Source organism: Spermophilus citellus (genome assembly GCF_964194105.1).
Source record: "Spermophilus citellus genome assembly, chromosome: 11".
Taxonomy (NCBI): domain Eukaryota; kingdom Metazoa; phylum Chordata; class Mammalia; order Rodentia; family Sciuridae; genus Spermophilus; species Spermophilus citellus.
In genome coordinates this window covers 92,103,507-92,124,185 of record NC_138192.1, presented here as the reverse complement: position 1 = coordinate 92,124,185, position 20,679 = coordinate 92,103,507, and the positions used below count along the sequence as shown (strand labels likewise).

General features: G+C 35.9%; 1 protein-coding gene across 1 annotated transcript in view; it reads left to right on the top strand.

Moving 5' to 3' along the window:
- The window catches only part of HIBCH (3-hydroxyisobutyryl-CoA hydrolase), an 82,341-nt gene that overhangs the window by 58,069 nt on the left and 3,593 nt on the right, over positions 1-20,679 (top strand). Inside the window, exons 7-12 of the mRNA XM_081260477.1 lie at positions 558-636; positions 2,282-2,427; positions 5,289-5,375; positions 7,733-7,791; positions 8,727-8,808; positions 17,745-17,864. Coding sequence (XP_081116603.1) covers positions 558-636; positions 2,282-2,427; positions 5,289-5,375; positions 7,733-7,791; positions 8,727-8,808; positions 17,745-17,864 — 573 coding nt within the window. The remainder of the gene's footprint in view (positions 1-557; positions 637-2,281; positions 2,428-5,288; positions 5,376-7,732; positions 7,792-8,726; positions 8,809-17,744; positions 17,865-20,679) is intronic.

Below are 20,679 nucleotides of genomic sequence, written 5' to 3'. Positions count from 1 at the left end.
AGAGGTTGGTATATGTTGTTCCAGGATCTCCTGGCTTTGAGAGTCTGGGTTGAAAAATCTGAGGTCTGAATTGGTCCTCATTAAATGTTTATCTGAGAAAAATGATGTTGCTCATTTTATTTGATGAAATAAGTAAGTAAGTAGAATGTGTTAAATGTTCTTTTTAAATCATTGAAATTTGATAGAATAGCTTGGTTGTGCTTTTTGGATTATGGTGCCACTAATAAGCAACACTTGGTGGTTCTGAGAAAAGTCAGTATTCTTTAATACTACATCTTTGCCACATTTGTTTTGAAATGAGAGGGAAGTGGGGAAGAGAACATGAAACACTACTGATTGAAAACATCTAAGTTAAAACAAATTAGTTTCAGATTTCAGGGATTCCCTTTTTTTTGGTCTGGTAAGTTCATCTGAAATTGTGTGGTTTGGGTCTTCTCTCCAACCCATTTTCTGGAACAAATTCCTATGAATATAATTCACTTGCTTTGTATTATTTGTTTTTATGCTTTCAATTTTTACGGTGTTTTTTAACCAAAAAGTTTTTCTTATTTCCCTAGGGAGTTGGTATCTCAGTTCATGGACAATTCCGAGTGGCTACTGAGAAGTCTGTTTTTTCAATGCCAGAAACAGCAATAGGTAAAAAATCATTTTTTATGATTACTTTCAGAATCATCTTCCTTTGAAACACTTAAGCTTATACTGTTGTTGAAGGAATGAAGTAATGGAATCTTATGTGAGATATAACAAAGAAAGGTTGGAAATATTATGAACAACTTTATAAAGGAAAGCAAGCAAGAGAAACCTCACAGTAACTCCAGGTTTATACCTTGAGTTTCCAGCCTTGGTGTGGTCCTTCATTTGGGAAAGTTAAGCTAAGAGGCCAAGGAGACCAAGGCGTCTAGAATTCCCAGAAGAGAGGACCACAGAGGAGAGAGTTGCAGAGAGAACTCTGGAGCTCTGAGGGATTCTTGTGTAAGGACGAGGTAGCCTAGTTTCAGGTCCAGGCTTTGCAATACTTAGAAGTCAAGCAGAGGAAGTAGAGCCAGCAAGGGAGACTGGAAAGATGCAGCCACTGGGGACAGTGGGAGAATGTGTGTGTATGTGTGTTGTCCTGGAGGGAAGAATGTGTTTAAGGATGGGAGGGTGCTTTCACTTGGGCAGAATACCATTGAGTCTCTGGGCAAGAAGAAGAGCAGAATGTTGGGCAAATGTAAGAAGGCCACAGTGGCTGGAGTTTAGTGGCTAGTAAGAGATACAAAAAGTGGTCAAGGGCCCTGAAGGATTTTGATAAAGATGATTGTTCTTATCCAAGACAATCAGGAAACTGAGAGGGTTTTAAGGAGTGCAATACTCTGATCAAAATTCGTGTTTTAGAAAGATCACCCTGGCTAAGAGAAGGTATCAAGGTGGATGGTTGTTTCCTTTACTGAGGTGGGTAATGACAGGAGTGGGGAAGGTCAGGAGTTCAGTTTATTTTTATGTACAGTAGCATGCTGCTTATTCTCTTAATTATAGGAATCTTTGTCAAGTAGAACTAGAAAGAATTTTTGAGGTTTTGTTTTTATCTCAACTTCATTACATTAAGTAACCTTAAAATAGCTGTATGAATTAAACAGCTAGGGCATCACTGTTGTTTAAAGAAGTTCTTAAACACCAAAAAATAGTATACTGGTAACTAATTGTAAAGTATCCAATTGTTGTAAGTAGAGAGGGAATTTTAAAAATACTGATGGCTAAGGAAAGCAGTAAATGCATGTGATTAGTATCAGCTACATACTGATGGTTTAATAGAATGAATGGTATTGCACTAGTCTTTAAATATCTAGAATATTAGATAATTGATTAAGTTTCAGAGATGATTTAAATGTTGGTGATTAATTTTCCCATAATAACCCTTGGATTATGTATTTTTCCCCTATGCTTATCATTTGGAAAGAATATTTTTTCCAATTTTTATCTATTTCAGAGATTCTTAGAAAAGTAAATTGATGACAGGAAAATTTAGGTAGAATTATTGAGTACTTCAAGTACACAAAACAAGTATCATCCGATACTTTCTGCCTTCTATAGAAATGAGACATGAAGATTTTGAAAATACCCCAATCATCACAACTTGTAGTAAGTTCTTTGTGACATTGATTAAATTTAGTATTTAGTTTAATAATATTTGTAGTATAGATTTATACTCCAGAGAGAAATGGCTATGTGACTTGAAGGAAGGAGGTTTTATTCACTTCTTATTTGAGTCATTGTTATTTCTCGTTGTTATGTTTAATTCCAGGACTGTTCCCTGATGTGGGTGGAGGTTATTTCTTGCCAAGACTTCAAGGAAAACTGGGTTACTTTCTGGCATTGACAGGATTCAGACTAAAAGGAAGAGATGTGTACAGAGTAGGAATTGCTACACACTTTGTAGATTCTGAAAAGGTAATTGGATGTTGACATGGAATGTGGAGGTACTATAAATGGTTGAAATAACAGGTTTTTGGTAGACATGGGTGTGAATTTTGATTTATTGCTTTTAGCTGTGCAACTGTTTTAGTTAGATTTTTTTGTTGTGACCAAAAGACCTGAAAAGAACTTAGAGAATGAAAGGCTTATTTTGGCTCACAGTTTCAGGAGTTCCATCTATAGCCAGCCAACTCCATTCCTCTGGACCTGAAGTGGCAGAACATTGCGGCAGAAGGGCATGGCAGAGGAAACCAGCTCAAGACATGGCAACCAGGAAGCAAAGAGAGGTCTTTGCTCACCAGGGACAACCCCAAAGGCACATCTCCAATGACCTACCGCCTCCAGCCATACCCCAACTCCCTACAGTTACTCCATAAGATTAACTCTCATAATCTAAATATTTCACCTCTGAACATTCTTGAATTGTCTTAGCTTTTGGAGACACCTCATATCTAAACCATAACATCAACCTTGGAGAAGGTGCTTAAAGTTTCCAATTCTGTTTCCTCATGCAAAATGGAGATGATAATACTTGGATTCAGGGTTGTTTTGCCTGGCATCTTTAGTGAATATTTTTTAATGAATAAATAGAATGTTAAAGAAATGTTAAGGAAATCTATGTTAAGGAAATCTTATCTATGTTAAGGAAATCTAATTATATAATATCTAAATTTAAAGATAGGCTTTTATGAAGACATTTCTGAAAGATTCTGTTATGGTAAGTTTCCCTAGTGCATTTAAAATAATTGCATTTGTAAAATATTAACTTGACTTCTATCTATTTATTTATTTATTATGTATTGGGAATTGAATCCAGGGCCTCACACATGCTAGTCAACTGCTCTACCACTGAGCTACATCCTCAGCCCTTGGTCTTGACTTTTCTTAAACATATCTGTCTTGTGCAAGGAATACATGTTACTTATCTTAATTTTTTTTTCTAGTAGTATGGCCAATTTTCTTAGGATAGCAAAGAGTATACAAATAGACTGAGTTTAAAACCTACCCTGAATTTAGCCTCTCTGGTTTCCTGGTTTTCCGTCTGCAAAAGGGAGATGATAATATTTCCATAATAATCAAAACTTGTTGTGTTACATGTAACAAACCTAAACAAATTAATTTGAGGTGATTTTGTCCCAGAATTCTCAATAAAAGGCCTGTGATTTATTCTACTTCACCTTGCTTAGTTCACCCTGACTTATATTATATATATTTGAACCATATGGGTGGGTGGAATACACTGACTGCCCCATCTGTTCTGGGTAATGCACTTCATCTTTGGAACCAGAGAGTGAAGTCCACTTCTCAGGAAGCATGTGGTCTTCAATGACTATCTGATCTTGAGGAAAAGGTGTTTGGAGTTAGAGGAAGGAATGTTATAAAAGTTGAATTAGAAAATTTGTGTTTCATGCTTGGCTGTATAACTGACATACAGTAAGCATTCAGATTTTAACTGTTAGTATTTTAACACAACTTTCTCTGTGTATTTTTTTTTTTAAGAGTTAACCAGAATTTTCACTGAGAATTTCTTGTGTTACACAGGATATCCCATATGTTCCCATGTGTCTACTTTATAACATTCTATTTGGGGTACTGATACCAGAGATTGCATTAATCATTGGATTATTTTACAAATGCCTAAGGACTGTTAAAAAATATAATTCTTTAATGTCATGCATCCTCTTACCAGCCATTAACATAAACCAGTTGGATAGCATAAAAATGTATCATTTGCTTGCTAATAGAATTCCCTTTATTAACTTTATAAATTGGCTGTGCCATTTTTTATGTTAGTAAACCTTGATCTTGATCCATTATGGATCCTATGAGGTATGTGAAGTGTAAGAAATTGAAGTTGTTCCTGTACACTGTTATGAGGGCCTTCCTTCCCATCTGGTTGAAGTTGCAGATCTTCCTGTTGTGGGTATCTTCAGTCACATTGAGTAAGCAGCTGTTTCATCCTTCCCTTGAGCCATGGACATTCCATTGTCCACTCTGGAAGGATATTCTTGATTATAGTAGAACTTAGCTAAGGATAGAAGAGGGAAAACTGATGTGCAGTGCTTTTCTGTGTCATCTTGCCCATACCTGTAGCAGATAAACAGCCATTCTTAGGACCTATAGGAAATACAGAAATGAGTAATACCCAGTGAAGATGGGTTTAGAAGTGGGTACAAAAGGTAGATAAACATGTCTCATCTGGCAGTGTAAAGCATGACACATATAAAAACAGGATACATGCTAAGAAAGTACTCAAAGGATTGAAAGAAAGAGCATACCTGTAAGAAAGGATTAGATGGCCTTCCCATGAGTATCATCAGAAAAAGGCAAATAGAGTATATAAACATAAATAAAATAAATCAACCTCATGGCCAGGAAAACATTAGCTATGTTTTGGAAATAGTGAAAAGTCGCATTTAGTTGTAGAATAGATATGTGAATGACTAGATGGAGAAGTAAGTGGCAGTGATGACAGTAGCCCCTAGTTAAGTGTGGTAATTTTTCTTAGAATTAATTTAAAATAAAATTTATAAATCAAATCTTTGATTATAATACAGGTTGAGTATCTTTTATCTGAAATGCTTGGGACTAGAAGTGTTTTCGATTTTGGATTAGGGATACTCAATTTGCGACACATTTCAAGTGCTCCTTAGTATCTTCCATCTCTTATCTGTTCCTGCTAAGGCAATTTGCTTTGTGGGAATGACTCAGTTTAAGAGAGCATTTTAAGATAAGATTCTAACAAAAGAAAGATTTTTAAAAAAATGAAAGTTAATTTAAAAAAACCTTTCTGTTTCTATGGGTTTCAAATGTTTATCTTTTTATTTCCCCCGTAGGTGAGCATGTTAGAGGAAGATTTGGTAGCTTTGAAATCTCCTTCAAAGGAAAATGTTGCAGATGTCTTAGAAACCTACCATACACAGGTGATCTTGTCAATGCTTTTACCCTAGGTTTTAATTTATGGGGAAAGTGAAGTAATTAAAAACTTATCAGTTGGTACATAATATAGTTTGTAGATGTAAATAAATATACTGGGGATTGTTTTACTTTAAATCTTGGGGAGAGGACCAATGCTTTGTTATTAGAGTAGTCATCTGATAAGATGACTTCTTACTGCGCACAGCTCCTCTCATCACTGCTGGAGAACCTCAGCACAATGTCTTCCGAGGGCTTTTCACAACACAGTGTGGCATTTCTGTAATGGAGATTCAGTGTTCACGCTGCTTTATGGAGCTGCTAAATATCTATCTATAATAATATATTGCAGTGTTCGGTTTAATTCTTAAGTTATCTAACTTGATTTTTCTTGTAAAAGCCAAGTATAAAAGCACTATACAACTCTAATTACACATCTTATTGAATACATACTTCTTCCAAAAAACCACTAAAATTATAATTGGGGAATAAAAAAGGCATAAAACCACAAAGTCAAATGGAACAGGAGACAGTGGAAGACATGTCAACGTACTAGGAGCTTGAATTCTAGGATTTGTGTGTGTGTGTGTGTGTGTGTGTGTGTGTGTGTGTGTGTGTTTTGGTGGGCATTGAACCAGGGCCATACACATGCGAGGCAAATATTCTACCACTGAGCTACACCCCCGGCCCAACATTCTGGGAGCTTGAAATCAGCAGGCTCAGGTAGTTATACCTGAGAATGCTAAAATCATCCTTCAATGTGGGAAAGACAATAAGAAATCAGCTGATTCCTGGTATAGATCCTTTCTAAGGAGTCAGGGCCCTCTGAAAACTGGGTTATAGGGCTAGGGCTATGATTCAGTGGAAAAGTTTTTGCTTAACATGCTCAAGGTCCTGAGTTCAATCCCCAGCATCGAAAAGAGAAAATAGATTAAAGCATGGAGTGGGGAAGAAAAACAAGAAGTTTTTTTTGTTTGTTTTTGTTGTTCTTTCGTTTTTGAGATAAAATGTTTCACTATATTGCCCAGGCTCTGGGCTTAAACTACCAATTCTCCTGCCTCAACTACCAGGAGCTGGAGTTACAGGCATATACCACCATGCCCAGCTAAATTGTAAGTTTTTAAAAGCAGAACTCTAGAAGTCTTCCTTCTGTATAACCCAGAGCAACTGTCTTCACATAGCATGGCAGCAGAGTAGAATCTTACTCCGAGGACAGGTGTGGTTGAGATCCCCCTGTATTCTTAAGAGGTGGAATGTAACTAAATGGGAAGACCCACAGCTGCAATTGGCTTAGAGAACCAGCATATACATATAGTTTCCTAACTTCAGATCTTCACAGAAAAACAAGTATTGATTGCTAGGGCAAGAGTAAGAAATTTAAATACAATAGCAAAAATGGAAAAATCCTACAACAGATAGATTAAAATTGACATTGAAGAAAACTCCAGGATAAGAGGAAGAAAAGGATAATGAGATGGAAAAGGAAGAGAAGGGAAGGCCAATGTGTAATTATTAGGAATTTATTACAGAGAAGACAAAGGATGAAATATTGAGAGAATCCGAACAAAAAGTAACCGAGAAATAAAGAACTCAAGTGCAGATTGACAGGGTCACTGAGTACTTGATGTAATAATGTGACTATAGAGCTTATGAGGATTCTATCCATTTTCGTCAGAGCACTTAACAGTCTTTCACTTTATCAAATTGGATAAACATGAATTGGATTATGGTATGTGGAGATTGAGAAGCCTTACCAAAGAGTTCTGTTAAATGTGTAAGTATTAGTCTGTAGGAAAGTCATCTTGGATTTATTCAGTACTTTTGTCAGTGATTTAGGTGAGAATGTTGACAGAATTTTGACCAAATTGATTTGAAACTAAGAAAATAAGTTAGGTAAAAGTACATGAATGTAAAAATACTTTGAATTTAGAGGAATCTATTTAATAGTAACTATTGAAATTTAATGAACATACGTGAGAACCACCCAAAATACCAAATTTATAAGTACTGTTTTCTTTTTCTGGAGGTCACAGCTGCAGGGACACTAGTAATATAGTAGGAATTTCCAGATCGGATAGAAAGTTGGCAGGATGATCTCTCAGATCCCTTGAAATCCTTAAACTCACAGATACATTTAAATGGAAATGTATCACATAAAAGTAAAAATATAAGAACATTTTGCCTTAACACTAGCAAGAACTAGAGTACAACATATCATCTGCATTTTGAGCACTTAATGGTAGGTATTTGAGATTGTTAGATATAATTTGACTGAACGTAATTATTTGTCACAAAGTATATCATTAAAATGTAATTTTTATGGATTTAAAAAATTTTTGAATTCAAATTATTTCTTTTCAAACAGTCCAAGATTGATCAAGACAAGTCTTTTATTCTTGAGGAACACCTGGACAAAATAAACAGGTACTTTAAAAGACATCTTTATTATATTTATTCCTTTGGAAAAACTATTAAATTGAATTTGCTAACATTGTAATTATGTTGTATTTGGCAGTATACTTAAGTCTGTGATCATATAGCATAGTGTGTGCTTTTATTTTCACTTAAATTTTTTTTTTAAAGAGAGAGTGAGAGAGGAGAGAGAGAGAGAGAGAATTTTTAATATTTATTTTTTAGTTCTCGGCGGACACAACATCTTTGTTGGTATGTGGTGCTGAGGATCGAACCCGGGTCGCACGCATGCCAGGCGAGCGCGCTACCGCTTGAGCCACATCCCCAGCCCCGATTTTCACTTAAATTTGAAAGTAACTTCTTGCCCATCTCTTTTAGAGGGAAATAATAATCATTTATAATTAACTAATCTTCCATGCTAATTTAGTTTAATTCAAATTCCTTTTTTTTTAAAGAAATGGGGAAGAAAGGCTAGAAAATAATAATTGAGCTAACTTATCTTTTATCTTTGTAAAATCATCTTCTCTGAAGGTCTTATTAAAGCATCCAGCAAAAGGTTTTATAGGAGAAATCTGTCTGAAAGATTTGAGAAATTGACAGACTGGCCTAAGGAAATAAGAAGAAAACTATTGGAAAATAATAAATCCATCTCTTCATTTCACAAGCTTCAGGTTTTCTTTAGTTGAAATATTTATTTACATATAAGTACTATGGATGTAAGAAAGCAAATGAAAAGAGAAGATTTAGGTTTTGTTTTGCACTAATGATGGTAGACTGTGAAACCCTTACCCAGAGGAGTAATAATTCTGTTTTGTTATCCTATAAAATAGGTTAAGAAATTCTTCATTATTGCAATGGGTCTGGGGGAATCTTGTTTTCATATTCTTGATTATTCTGGAAATGGGAAATCACTTGCACATTGGTGAAAACATGTTTCCTTTTTTTAGATGTTTTTCAGCCAACACTGTGGAACAGATTATTGAAAATTTACAGCAAGATGGTTCACCTTTTGCCCTGGAGCAGTTGAAGGTAATCTATGGATTCTTTCTTCTCTCATATGGTGAAGTCTTAGAGTGCGTAAGTCTCTCTGAGGGGTGTCAGTGGTCTGTGGTGGTCCTAACCTAAGGCCTGGGAAGCAGTTCTAGTAAACATTGGCCTGCTCTTGAGGGCAAAGTCAAGCTGGGATTATATCCTTTGAATGTAACAGATAGGGATTTTTGTAACCCTGTTTCATTTCCAAGAAGTCCCCTTTGTCCTATGGGAGTTTTTAGGAAGATTTTTATCATAAAGTTTGGGTCACTGACGAATAGTCACCTGATGATATTTTGAAATTATGATATTAATTGATGAATTCTGTTTAATATGAAGTATTTTTTAAGCAAGAGGTTTAATGGAAATGTGATCCTATTTAAACTAGTAAGAGATTACATTTATTTATAATAGCTAAGTCTTAAGTAGTATTTCTGAGTTAAGGACTCTGATTTTTCTATAGAATAACTGATAATAGAAGAAAAGCTATTTTTATATAAATGTGTATACAACTGAGTTTAGCCTGCAGCCAGCACAGACTTTATATGTGAAGGTTCGGCTTTGTGAGAAATCCTAAGGGAGGTTGAATTAAAGAGACAGACTCTAATTACCTTTAAACCAGCTCCAGGACCGCTAGCCTCTAGCTACCCATTAAAGTAGTGAGGTTTACTGAAGAGGCTAGCAAGAGAGAGAGAACACGCTAGGGAGTGCACTTTTATTGGGGAACAAAAAATTCTGCCTCCCATACAATGAAGGGGGGCAGTGTCCCAAGGTCAGGTGAGACGATTGGGTCTTTAGGGGCTGAGGTCAGGCACTCCTCCACTGAAACTCTATTAGATGAATTAAACAACAACTCTGACTTTCACTCTCCCTATGGTTGCTGGCAATAATCCCACTCTCCTTTGAGCTTCTGTGAATTTTAGTGCTCATGTAATTGAAATCATATAGAACTTTTCCTTTGGAATTCCTTTTCACTTGGAATTTTGTCCTCAAGCTTCATCCATATAGTGACAGGTGCCAGAATTTCCTTCTTTTTGAAGGCTGAATATCACTGCATTGCATGAATATATTACATTTTTTGGCTATTGTGAACAATACTCTTGTGAACATGGGTGTCTCTCTTTGAGGCCATGTTTTTAATCTTTTGGATATGTACCCATATGGATTATAGGGTAATTCTGTTTTTAATGTTTCAGGGAGTAACTGTACTATTTTCCATATAGCTGTTTCATTTTATGTTGCTACCAACAGTATAAGGGCTCCATTTTCTCCAGATCCTCACCAACACTTGTTATTTTTGACATCCCATTGGCTACCAATCTTAATATTTATAAGATGATAGCTCATTGAAGTTTTTTTCTTTTAAGTTGTAATTGGATACAATACCCTTTATTTTATTTATTTATATGTGGTGCTGAGGATTGAACCCAGGGCCTTACGCGTGCTAGGCGAGTGCTCTACTGCTGAGCCACAACCCTAGACCACTCATTGTAGTTTTGATTTGAATTTTCCTGATGATTAGTGTTCTTAAATGTCTTTCCATATATTTGTTGATATACAAATATATGTTTTCTTTGGATAAATTTCAAGTCTTCTGCCAATTTTTAAATTGTGTTTTCAGAGTTTTTTGTGTTGACTTATTGAAAGAGCTCCTTGCCCCACCCTCCCGCCTCTTTTGGCCAAGCACTCTACCACTGAGCTAAATCCCCAGCTCGAAACTCCCTCTTCTTTTTGAATCTCTCATTTCTGATGATGAGACTACCAGGCTCTCCAAAATAAAGAAGGTTCTTCAAGTATCCATTTGCAGTGTAAACAAAGGAGCACACAAAGAAGAAAATCGAAGTTTTTCTTCCTACCCTTAAGCCCTTGGTAAGAACACTAAGCCAAGGAAGGAGATCTAAATGGACAACCAATCCTTAGGAGAGCTAGGTCTATGAAGTCCATGGCCAGAGAGTCAGAGAAACAAGAACTGGGAACAATAGATTCTGTTTATATCCGGGAAGATGGTCCTGAGTGAATGGCCAAGGAAACCAGTTATCTTTAACTCATTTAATTGTATTCTCTGTTGTTGATAGGGGATGGCCTATTGTGTGAAGGCTTAGAGAGAGGGCATATAAGTTCTTCTTGACTTCACATATGGTGTGAATCTACATCATGTACAACCAAGAGAAATGAAAAGTTATGTTCCATTTGTGTGCAATGAATCGAAATGCATTCTGCTGTCATGTGTAACTAATTAGAACAAATTTTAAAAACAAGATAACTGTGATTCTTCTTTCTAGTTAGCAATGTGAGATTATGTATTTGTTTAAAAATACCCATTTTGTGAAGAGTAAATGATACACAATTTTGTTCCCAAAGAAGTTAACATACAGATTTATGCACCAAAAAAAGGAGAAGGGATAGGAAAACTAAGAGTGATAACCCAAACATAGATTTTTAAAAAGAGCAAAATACTAAAAAGAGAAATTCATCCTGAAAGTTTCATTCATCTTTTTATAAACTTTGAGAATTATTCATAAAATATACTGTTTCAACATAAAGTGGTAGGCTTTCATTCATGAAGAATTAACTGTGAAAGGAACTTTTCTTCTGCTGTAAACAAGTAGAAAACTGGACAAAATATATGAAACAACTACCTATGTCCCTGAGGGAAGGGAAAAAAGGTTTTATTGGCTTTCTTTGTGGAGGAATTTCCAGAATATTCATCTGTATGTGTTTTAGGTAAAACTCCACAAGACCAAGGGAAGAGTCACAGAAAAGCAGTGGTCTGAATAAGGAACAATGCTCATTCAGGTCTGGGTTGAAATCACTTTCCTATGAGGCAGATGGCTCACACCTGATTTAGCACTAGGGGGAAGGCTACTCTAAAGTCCTCAGGTAATTCAGTGAGGGAAAGATGGTCTTTTCAACAAATGGTTCTGTAATGATTAGATATCCATATGCAAGGGAAAAAAGAACTTGACTCTTACCTTGCACCACATGCATTTCAAAATGGATTATACATCTGAATGTAAATGCTATGGCTCACCACTTAAAAAAGAAAGCAGAAATGAATTCTGTTGTGAATTTGGCTTAGCCAAGATATATATATATATATATATATCAGAAAAAGAATGAACAGAAAAAATAAATAAGTTGGTAAGATGATCCTTAATTTATTTTTTGCTGTACTGGAGATTGAACTCAAGGCCTTACACATCTAGACAAATGCTTTGTCACTGAGTTACATCCCCACCCCTAGTAAGATGATCTTTAATATAATTAAATACTTTTGCTCTTTAGAAGATACTGTCAATAAAATGAACATAATTTCAACATACATTTCTGGGGAATGGACTTTAATTCACTATATAAAGATAAGAATATAAACAGCTTCTGTGAATGTTTTTGTATGTCTTTTGGTAGCAAAGTCATCAAATATGCATACATTTTTATTACTGTCAAATAATTTCCTAATATGATTGTACATTTACTTTTGAGCATTGGTTGGTTCTACAGCCTTATCATCTCATGATATTATTTCTTTTTCATTTAGTCATTCTCTGTGGCTTGCCTTTTCTCTCTCTTTCTCTCTTTCTCTCTTTCTTTTATTTTTTATTTCTTATAATTTTTTTAGCTGTAGATGGATACAATATCTTTACTTATTTTTATGTGGTGCTGATGATCGAACCCATCGCTTCACACATGCAAGGCAAGCGCTCTACACTGAGCTATAACCCCAACCCTCTCTCTCTCTTAAATAGTGCCATATGATGAACAGAAACTGTTAATTTTAGTATTAATCCAACTTATCCTTAAAGATAAAAATTTTTAAGAACATTTCTTAAAGAAAAAAATCTTTAAGAACATTAAAATTGTTAATTACTATAGGTTTTCTTTTATGTCCTGTTTAAGAAATTATGGCCATCTCTGTAAGCTTTTATATTAATAGATGTGTTACTAAGGCTTCAGGATCCTCAAGAACATTGGAATCTAAAAAGCAATATAGGTCATTGTCTTCTATATCAAGGGTCCCCAAGAACACCCCCAAGTTTGGATATCTGCTAGAAGGATTCTGGAGACTTCCATGTAGCTGTACTCATGTTATGATAATATACAAAGCAAAATCTGCAAAGGGAAAGGGAAAGGCACATGGGGTGAAATCTGGAAGAAACCAGGTGCAAGCTTCCAAGAGTCCTCTTTCACTGGAGTGACATGGGACTTGCATAATTCCTCTAGCACCTGGTTGAGACAAGACTTGTGAAGGACTTTACAGACTTGGTGTACAAGGCTTTCACTAGGGACTAGACCTGTAGGCACTGTGCCGAGCACACACCAAAATTCCCGACTTCCAAGGGGAAAGCAGATTGTTGAGTTTTCAATTCCACAGATAAGGTGTGGTATTTAGGTGCATTAATTTCTCTTAGTGATGATGTAACTTTCTTTGTAGAGGACTTGCATTTACATCATGCAATGAATTTATTCCTAGATATTTAAATGGTTTCAATGTAAATGGTATCATTTTAAAAATTCATTTTTTGTTGATATGTAGATGTAAAATTGAAATTAAATTTTGTATGTTGACCTTATATCCAGTGACTTGTCTAAACTCATTGAGTCATTTATAGTTTGCAGATTACTTTGAATTATTTGTACATATACTTTCCTTCTTCACTTTTTTTCCCTTTCTCCTCCTTTAGTTCTTTTTTCTCTTCCTGTCATTCTCTCCTTTCCTTATTCTGACTGCCTATCCCCACACACTGCCCCAGCTTCCTACACTGCTTCAACACCTCTAGCAGAATATTCAGTAGAAGTGATGAGATGATAGTCATCTTTGTCTTATTCCCAATCTCTGGAAAAAAAATCTTTAAGAACATTAAAATAGTTGACTACTATAGGTTTTCTATGGAATTTTTCTTTAAATCAATATAAGGAAGATCTTTCTAGTCTTAATCAGCTAAAAGGTTTTTTGGTGATTATTGGTTTGAATAAAGGTTGGATTTTATCATTAATACTTTTTTGCTGCTATTGGGATGATCAGATGATTTTTAAAAATTTTGTCTGTAATATGGTATGTTAAAAGTAATTATTCTTTTTCTTAATGGTGCTGGGGATTGAACTATTTTAAATGCATTTTAAAAAGTAAAATGATCGAAATATACATGAATTCCAAAGTTTAGAATTCTGTGTTAGGATTCTCCAAAGAAACAGGACCAAAAGGAGATAGGTGTTTACGTGTGTGTGTGTGTGTGTGTGTGTGTGTGTGTGTAATCCATATAATTAATATATAAAAAGAGTTGTTTTATAAGATATTGGACTCAAGCAGTTATGGAGGATGAGAAGTTCCATGTTTTGTAGTCTGCAAACTGAACACCCAGGAGAGCCAGTGCTAGAGTTTGAAAGCCGGAGAGGAGAAGAGTCTAAATTTAAAGAGCCTGAGAAGATTAATATCCCAGCATAAGGAATCAGAGAGAGAAGCCTAACCCATCTTCCTCTACCTTTTTTCTTTTCTTCAGTCTCTGAGTGGATTGGATTTATCCACTCATATTAGGAAGGGTCTTCTGCTTTGCTCAGTCTACCAATTCAAATGCTCATCTCATCCAGAAACATTCTCACAGACATTCCCAGGAATTTGTGTTTAATCCAAAATCTGGTCATCCCTTGAGACAGTCAAGTTGACATTTAAAATTAACTATAACAGATTCTTTCTTTGAGGATTAACTCTAGACTTTTAGAGAATGTTATAAATGGCATCCTTATTTATTAATGGAAAAACCTGAACATTTTCTAAGTTCACATAGTGAAAGAAAAAATAGGGGCATACCTATATACCTCTTCAGTCAACCCCAAGACCTACTTGATAAAACGTTTTAATTGTGTTAATAGATGTACTGAATATTCTAGTTTTATATCAGCCCTTATTGCATATTATTTTTCTATTGAAAGTGTATGTCACAAGATGTGTTATTGGGTTTTCTAAGATGGGGGGAGGAGGAAAGACAACATCTTGAGTTTTTCTATTGTTGAATTTTGATAAGTCTTGAAAGAAGGGTTCTTATCCAGCAGGCAGTGGTTATAGTGATATAATGCTCTTCGAGAGCAAGGACCATGTCCTGTTTATTATTGTCTCCTCAGAAGTAGACACTTCTACTCCTCAGAGTAGACTCTAATGATCTGCAATTAAAATGTGAATCATTCTGATAAAAGTAAAGGAAAAAAGAAGTTGGTTCCTTGATGTATAGGAGACAATCTTTAATGGGTCAGATAAATTGATTAGAACACTGACCAGTATTTTACAATGAGTAGAAACATGTTCACTAGGTTGTGTGGTACAGAATTGCATCGATACACATTTCTGGCATAGCCAAAGATGCAAGTCCTAATTGTTCATCAAATTTTTCAGAATAGTCTGTACTAACAAATCCATGGCTGCTTTGACTCTCTTCATCTTTCTTTGATTCGAATACATTTCTCACTTCTCTGCCAAGGGAAAAGTCCCCATCTGTGTGCTCATTCCATCTTTTCCTTCCTGTGTAGGAACTAATTGCATCAGTCATTTCCTCCTTTCAGTATCTTCAGGTTTACCATCTTGAGTTATTGGCATATTTTCTTATGCCATTATTTTCAAAGCTTTTCTACCCTTAAACAAGTTAAAATGCCTTCCTTTGACATTGTCTTCCTTACTTTGTCTTCCACCATCAAAATTACATGAGTTTTTAGTTGTTTCTGTTCATTACCTGATGTGATATCCTTTTTCTTTTTTAATTCTCTGCAGCTTTTGACAATCTTGACTACTTTTATAGCCTTGTATAGTAGGAATTGGAGTTAGTTCCTTTGGGTTTGGTTCCTAACTCACTTTCTATGTCACCTTGGACAGATTCATATCAGGGTTTGGTTTCCTCATTCCTCATCTTTCCCATCTCCTTTCCCAAAGTGTAATGAAACATATTAACATACTTCCCTAAGAGCTATGGGGATGTGCTCAGTACATCCTTATTCTACTGTGTTTCTGATGCGTTGCAGTACCCTTATTGCCATGCCATTTACAAGGCAAGTGGTAGTATTAGCCTGATTTTTACAAATGAGGAGACTAAGGTCAGTCATCTAGGAAGTGGTAGAGCTGGGATTCCAACTCAGAGCTCTATGGTCCTAGAGCCTAACCCCAAGCCTCAATGTTAAATTGCTAGCATACTAAGAATAGTTAAACCCTTAGGTTGTCAGTATGCCAGTTTTTTCTTATGCAGTATCAGTATTACAGAAATATTTTTCAATAGTCAATATTTCATAAAATGTCTAACAGCTTTTTGGATGAAGCATTTCCCCTCGTTTTTTCATGTGTGGGTGACAAATGGGGCCCTTAGTGCCTTTCTTATGGAATATACCTCCTCAGCCAACTGAGGAAGTATAACAAAAGACAGACTTTTACAATTTGCAAAATCAAAATGGAAACCATAAGCAGTTAGCTTTTACAGTTTTGCTGAGGAATAATTGTGGGCTCACACACTACAATGTTGTTGATGAAGGAGTTGTGGTTTCACTGACCTTGTAGACAAAAAAGCCAGAAGGTGGCTTTTCCCTTCAGTATAATTTTCAGCATTGTGAATAAAGTTCTTCCAAGTACTCACTTCCAGGTACTCACAACAATATGGGTATTGCTCCTACTAAAAAAAAAAACTAGTAGATTTGTCAACAAAATGGACCCATTGTCTGCTTGCCAAAGGAGAGGCCTCCTGGCACAGCATACAGACTGCTGTGAGGTATTATCCTTATGCCCTGTGACTAGAAAGGCAGGAACAGGCAGTAGGAGTAAGTGGGATGATGTCCACAAAGCACCTAGCTCAGAAGGGTGAGTTCCCTTGAAGAACCAGTTTCTTAAAATCCCTTAATCATTTTTATTTCTGTCCTATCCACTTTTCTTCTCTTCTACTCTTCTCTCCCCTCCCCTCCTCAATTCTCTTCTCTTCCAGGAAGTATCAACAAGGTAATAGCTCTCTTGTCTTCTCTTCAGCAGCACTGTGGTTGTATGTAGGTCCCTGATCTTTCCTAGACTTTTCCTGTATGGTAGTCATCTACTTAAGCTCTGCCAACTGCTAGGTAAGATGCTGTCCTAGCCACTCAACCTGTTCTTTGAATCTGTTCACCAGACTTAAGGATAATACAGAGAACATAGGCTCTTGAAGTGGGGAATTCTTTGAATTCACAAAGTAAAGTTTAAACCTTTGAGCAATCATTGAACAATAAGCTGGAAACTATATATTGCAATTATAAAGGAAAATGTAGGCATCGGGTGTCTCTGACAAGGAATGGACTCTTTCATCAGCCAGGTAGTTACGATTATGCTCATGCATTGGAACACTGGTAATAGCATCTCTAAATTCAGAACAAATGGCATAGCATTGTAGTAAGAAGTCAGTCTATAATTCTTATTTTATTATTTAAATACTATAGAAGAGTGCCTCATAGTAACTTGGATCATTCTGTCTTCTCTCTTCCAAGGTAAGTAGGTTTATTTACAGGTGAAGAGTTCAGATAAGACACTTCTAGAGTCACATAGTGGGAAGGAAAAGCTACTGCCTTTCTTAACTCCTTCACTTTCTTTACATTGTAAGAGAAAGTGTCCACTGAAAATATTACTACTTTGTAATATGCACATTAATTTTATTTAAATATAATCACTGGTTGCTTAGTTGGGATCATAATTTATGCCAGGTACATTAAGTTGTAAGTATAGAATTTACCCCACTTGTGGAATGATCTCTTTTTGTAACAGAACTCTTTTTTTTTTTTTTTTGGTGTTTTGGCAGGATTAGGCTAAGGCATAACCCTTTGTGAGTCTTTGGCATATGAATTAACGGGCATATTCTAATATGACTTGCATGGAAATTCTTCTGGCTTGTTATAGACAATAAAGGAACTATTTGGCTACAACTAACAACTATTTTTTTCCCCAAAAGGTAATTAATCAAATGTCTCCAACATCTCTAAAGATCACTCTAAGACACCTCATAAAGGGGTCTTCCCAGACCTTGAAGGATGTATTAACTGAGGAATATCGTATGAGTCAAGCATGTATGGTAAGAATTTTTTTTAAAAATATGGTTTTCTCAGAGGCGAGTGGTGGGAGGGAAAGGGAGAGAGAAGGGAAATTGCATGGAAACGGAGGGAAACCCTCAACGTTATATGAAATCACGTATAAGAGGTTGTGAGGGAAAGGGGGGGAAAAACAAGGGAGAGAACAACAACAGATTAGGTAGAGAGGGAAGATGGGAGGGGAGGGGAGGGGGGATAGTAGGGGATAGGAAAGGCAGCAGAATACAAAAGTCACTAATATGGCATTATGTAAAAATGTGAATGTGTAAATGATGTGATTCTGCAATTTGTATTTGGGGTAAAAATGGGAGTTCATAACTCACTTGAATCAAATGTATGAAAGATGATATGTCATGAGCTTTGTAATGTTTTGAACAACCAATTAAAAAAAATAAATAAAAGTTGAACCCAGGACACCAAAAAAAATATATATATATGGTTTTCTAGTTAGGAAAGTAATATATGCTCATTGTGTAGAACATGTAAAATACAGAAAAAGATAAATAAGAAAATCAAAACTGCCCATAAATCTACTCCATGAAAACAAACAGGCCAATTAATTTTAGGGTTGTGGAGGTATTGCTACCCAGATTATCATGAAGCCTTTATCACATAGCAGTTGCATTTGCATGTGTATAAAAAGGCCTCTGACCTCATATGGAATTAAAAATGAAAACTGTCTATTTCTTAGGCAAGGTCTCTGTCACCTTGGGCAATGAGCATAAATGTTCTAAATCTGAATTCTTTCTCTGCAAAAATGAGGAATATTACTTATAAGCTGGTATATGCATAAATGGAAAATATTAGTTTTGTTACATGTTTTATTTGGTAGATTAACATTGAAAGTACTATTGTAAATATAGACAGCAATCAAAGGCAGTGTGAATATCATGAAATATTTCAGTCAGATTTTTTTTCCATATAATAAACTTTATAAAGGCAGAATTGTCCCTTATGTTCAGAGGGCCCTTAAGTATCATATTATTTAGATTAATATAAACTTATGGTGAAGGGAATATTTAGTTTAATTACAGAAAGCAGACATGCCTAATGGGTTTTAATGTCTTGAAATAGTTATTAAGACATCAAATTTGTTAATCTAATCAGAAATAAAGCTCTTTTTGACCATGTCTTAAAGTTACTTCTTGAGGAGGCAATGGTAGCTAAAATCTATTGAGTGTAAATACTAAGGAGAAAAAAAACAGAAAATAGGATACAGAATGCAGAGCCATAGTAGGGGTTAAACTATAGATAGGTTAACCAAAGAATTGCTCTTTGAATGAAGACCCTAAAAGTAGTGAGCCATGTAGATTTCTGGAGGGAGAGCATCCCAGGCAGAGGGAACTGCACATACAAAGCTCTGAGGAGAGTGCACCTCCCTGTGCTAGGAAGAACAAGGAGGCCATGTGGGAGGGAGGGGTAATGTAGTGGTGAGTGAAAAATGAGGTCAGAGGCAATATTGTGGGGAAGGGCCTGGTGGAGCATACAGGGGCTTCAAGCTGTAAGATCTTTGACTCTTGTTCTGATTAAAATGGAAGCCACTAGATGGTTTTTAAGCAGAGGAGTGCCATGATCTTTAATAGAGCTCATCACTCAGGCTCATGCATTAAGGCAGTGAGTGATAAGATCATCTAGAAATCAAGAGATCCCAAAACTGAGCCCTAGGGAACCTCCACCATTTTAAGGTGGGGTAGAGAGAGTGCAGTGGTACTGTCAAAACATCTGGCAGATGAGCTTAGAAGTAAGTATTCTTTGAATCTGGTGACCCTGAAACCATGGGTGATTTTGTCAAATCTTCAGAGTAGTGGTGGAAGAAGAAGTTAGAGTGCAGAAAGTTGGAGAGGAAATGAGCAAATGAGATGTGAAAGTAGACACAATATGTGTATACAACTTTTTTTTTTGTTATTGAAATAGAAATAGGTAGAAGCTAGGACTGTGAGGTTCATTTTGTAACATGGAACGGACTGGAACATGTTTGTAAATTGGGAATGATCCAGTTGAGAAAAATGGTTATATTGATGATACTAATAATAACTTATGAACACTTAGTATGTGTCAGGCCCTACTGGAATATGGATTAAAAGAATCCTGTGATGGATGTATTGGTATCGCCATTTCATATAAGGAAACTGGGGTTTAGAGAAATTTCTAGGCAAGGTAACATGGTCACTGTGTAGTGGAACTAGAAAGTGACTTGAACTGCATACACTCACCCACTCAGTTATGCAGTTGCACTGGCAATGTAAAATACAGAAAAAGATAAATAAGAAAATAAAAACTGCCTATAAATCTACTCCATGAAAATAAACAGGCAGAGGAGTAGATGACTTTCTCAAGCAGACTCTTTGAGAAGGCAAAGGAGATGTGAACTGGAGTGTAGGGAAGGGACTGGCCTTGCGAGGAGAATGGTCCCTTCCTCCATAGTCATGAAAAAGAAGGCAGGTTCAGATGGCTGCAGTTGGCTATACATGTTTCAGTGGTGAGAACATAAGAATGTTCATTCATGAGGGCTTCTCTGTTTTTAATAAAGTAGGAGGTTAGATCATTAGAGAATACTATAAGAGGGTTCTCTAGGGGAAGAGGCAGAGAAAGCAAGAAACAGTTTAAATTATTATTTTGGGGAACTGGGAAGAGATTGGATAGTTTTCCGTGCCTGTTTGAGAGTTGTGATCATGAATTTTAAACAAAACCACTTACAGTTGTATGATTTTTGTTCAGCTAGATTAAGCTGCTCAAATGCAGACAGAGATAAGTGGTTGGGTTCTGCTGGTGCAGGGATTTTGCTAGAATAGTATAAAA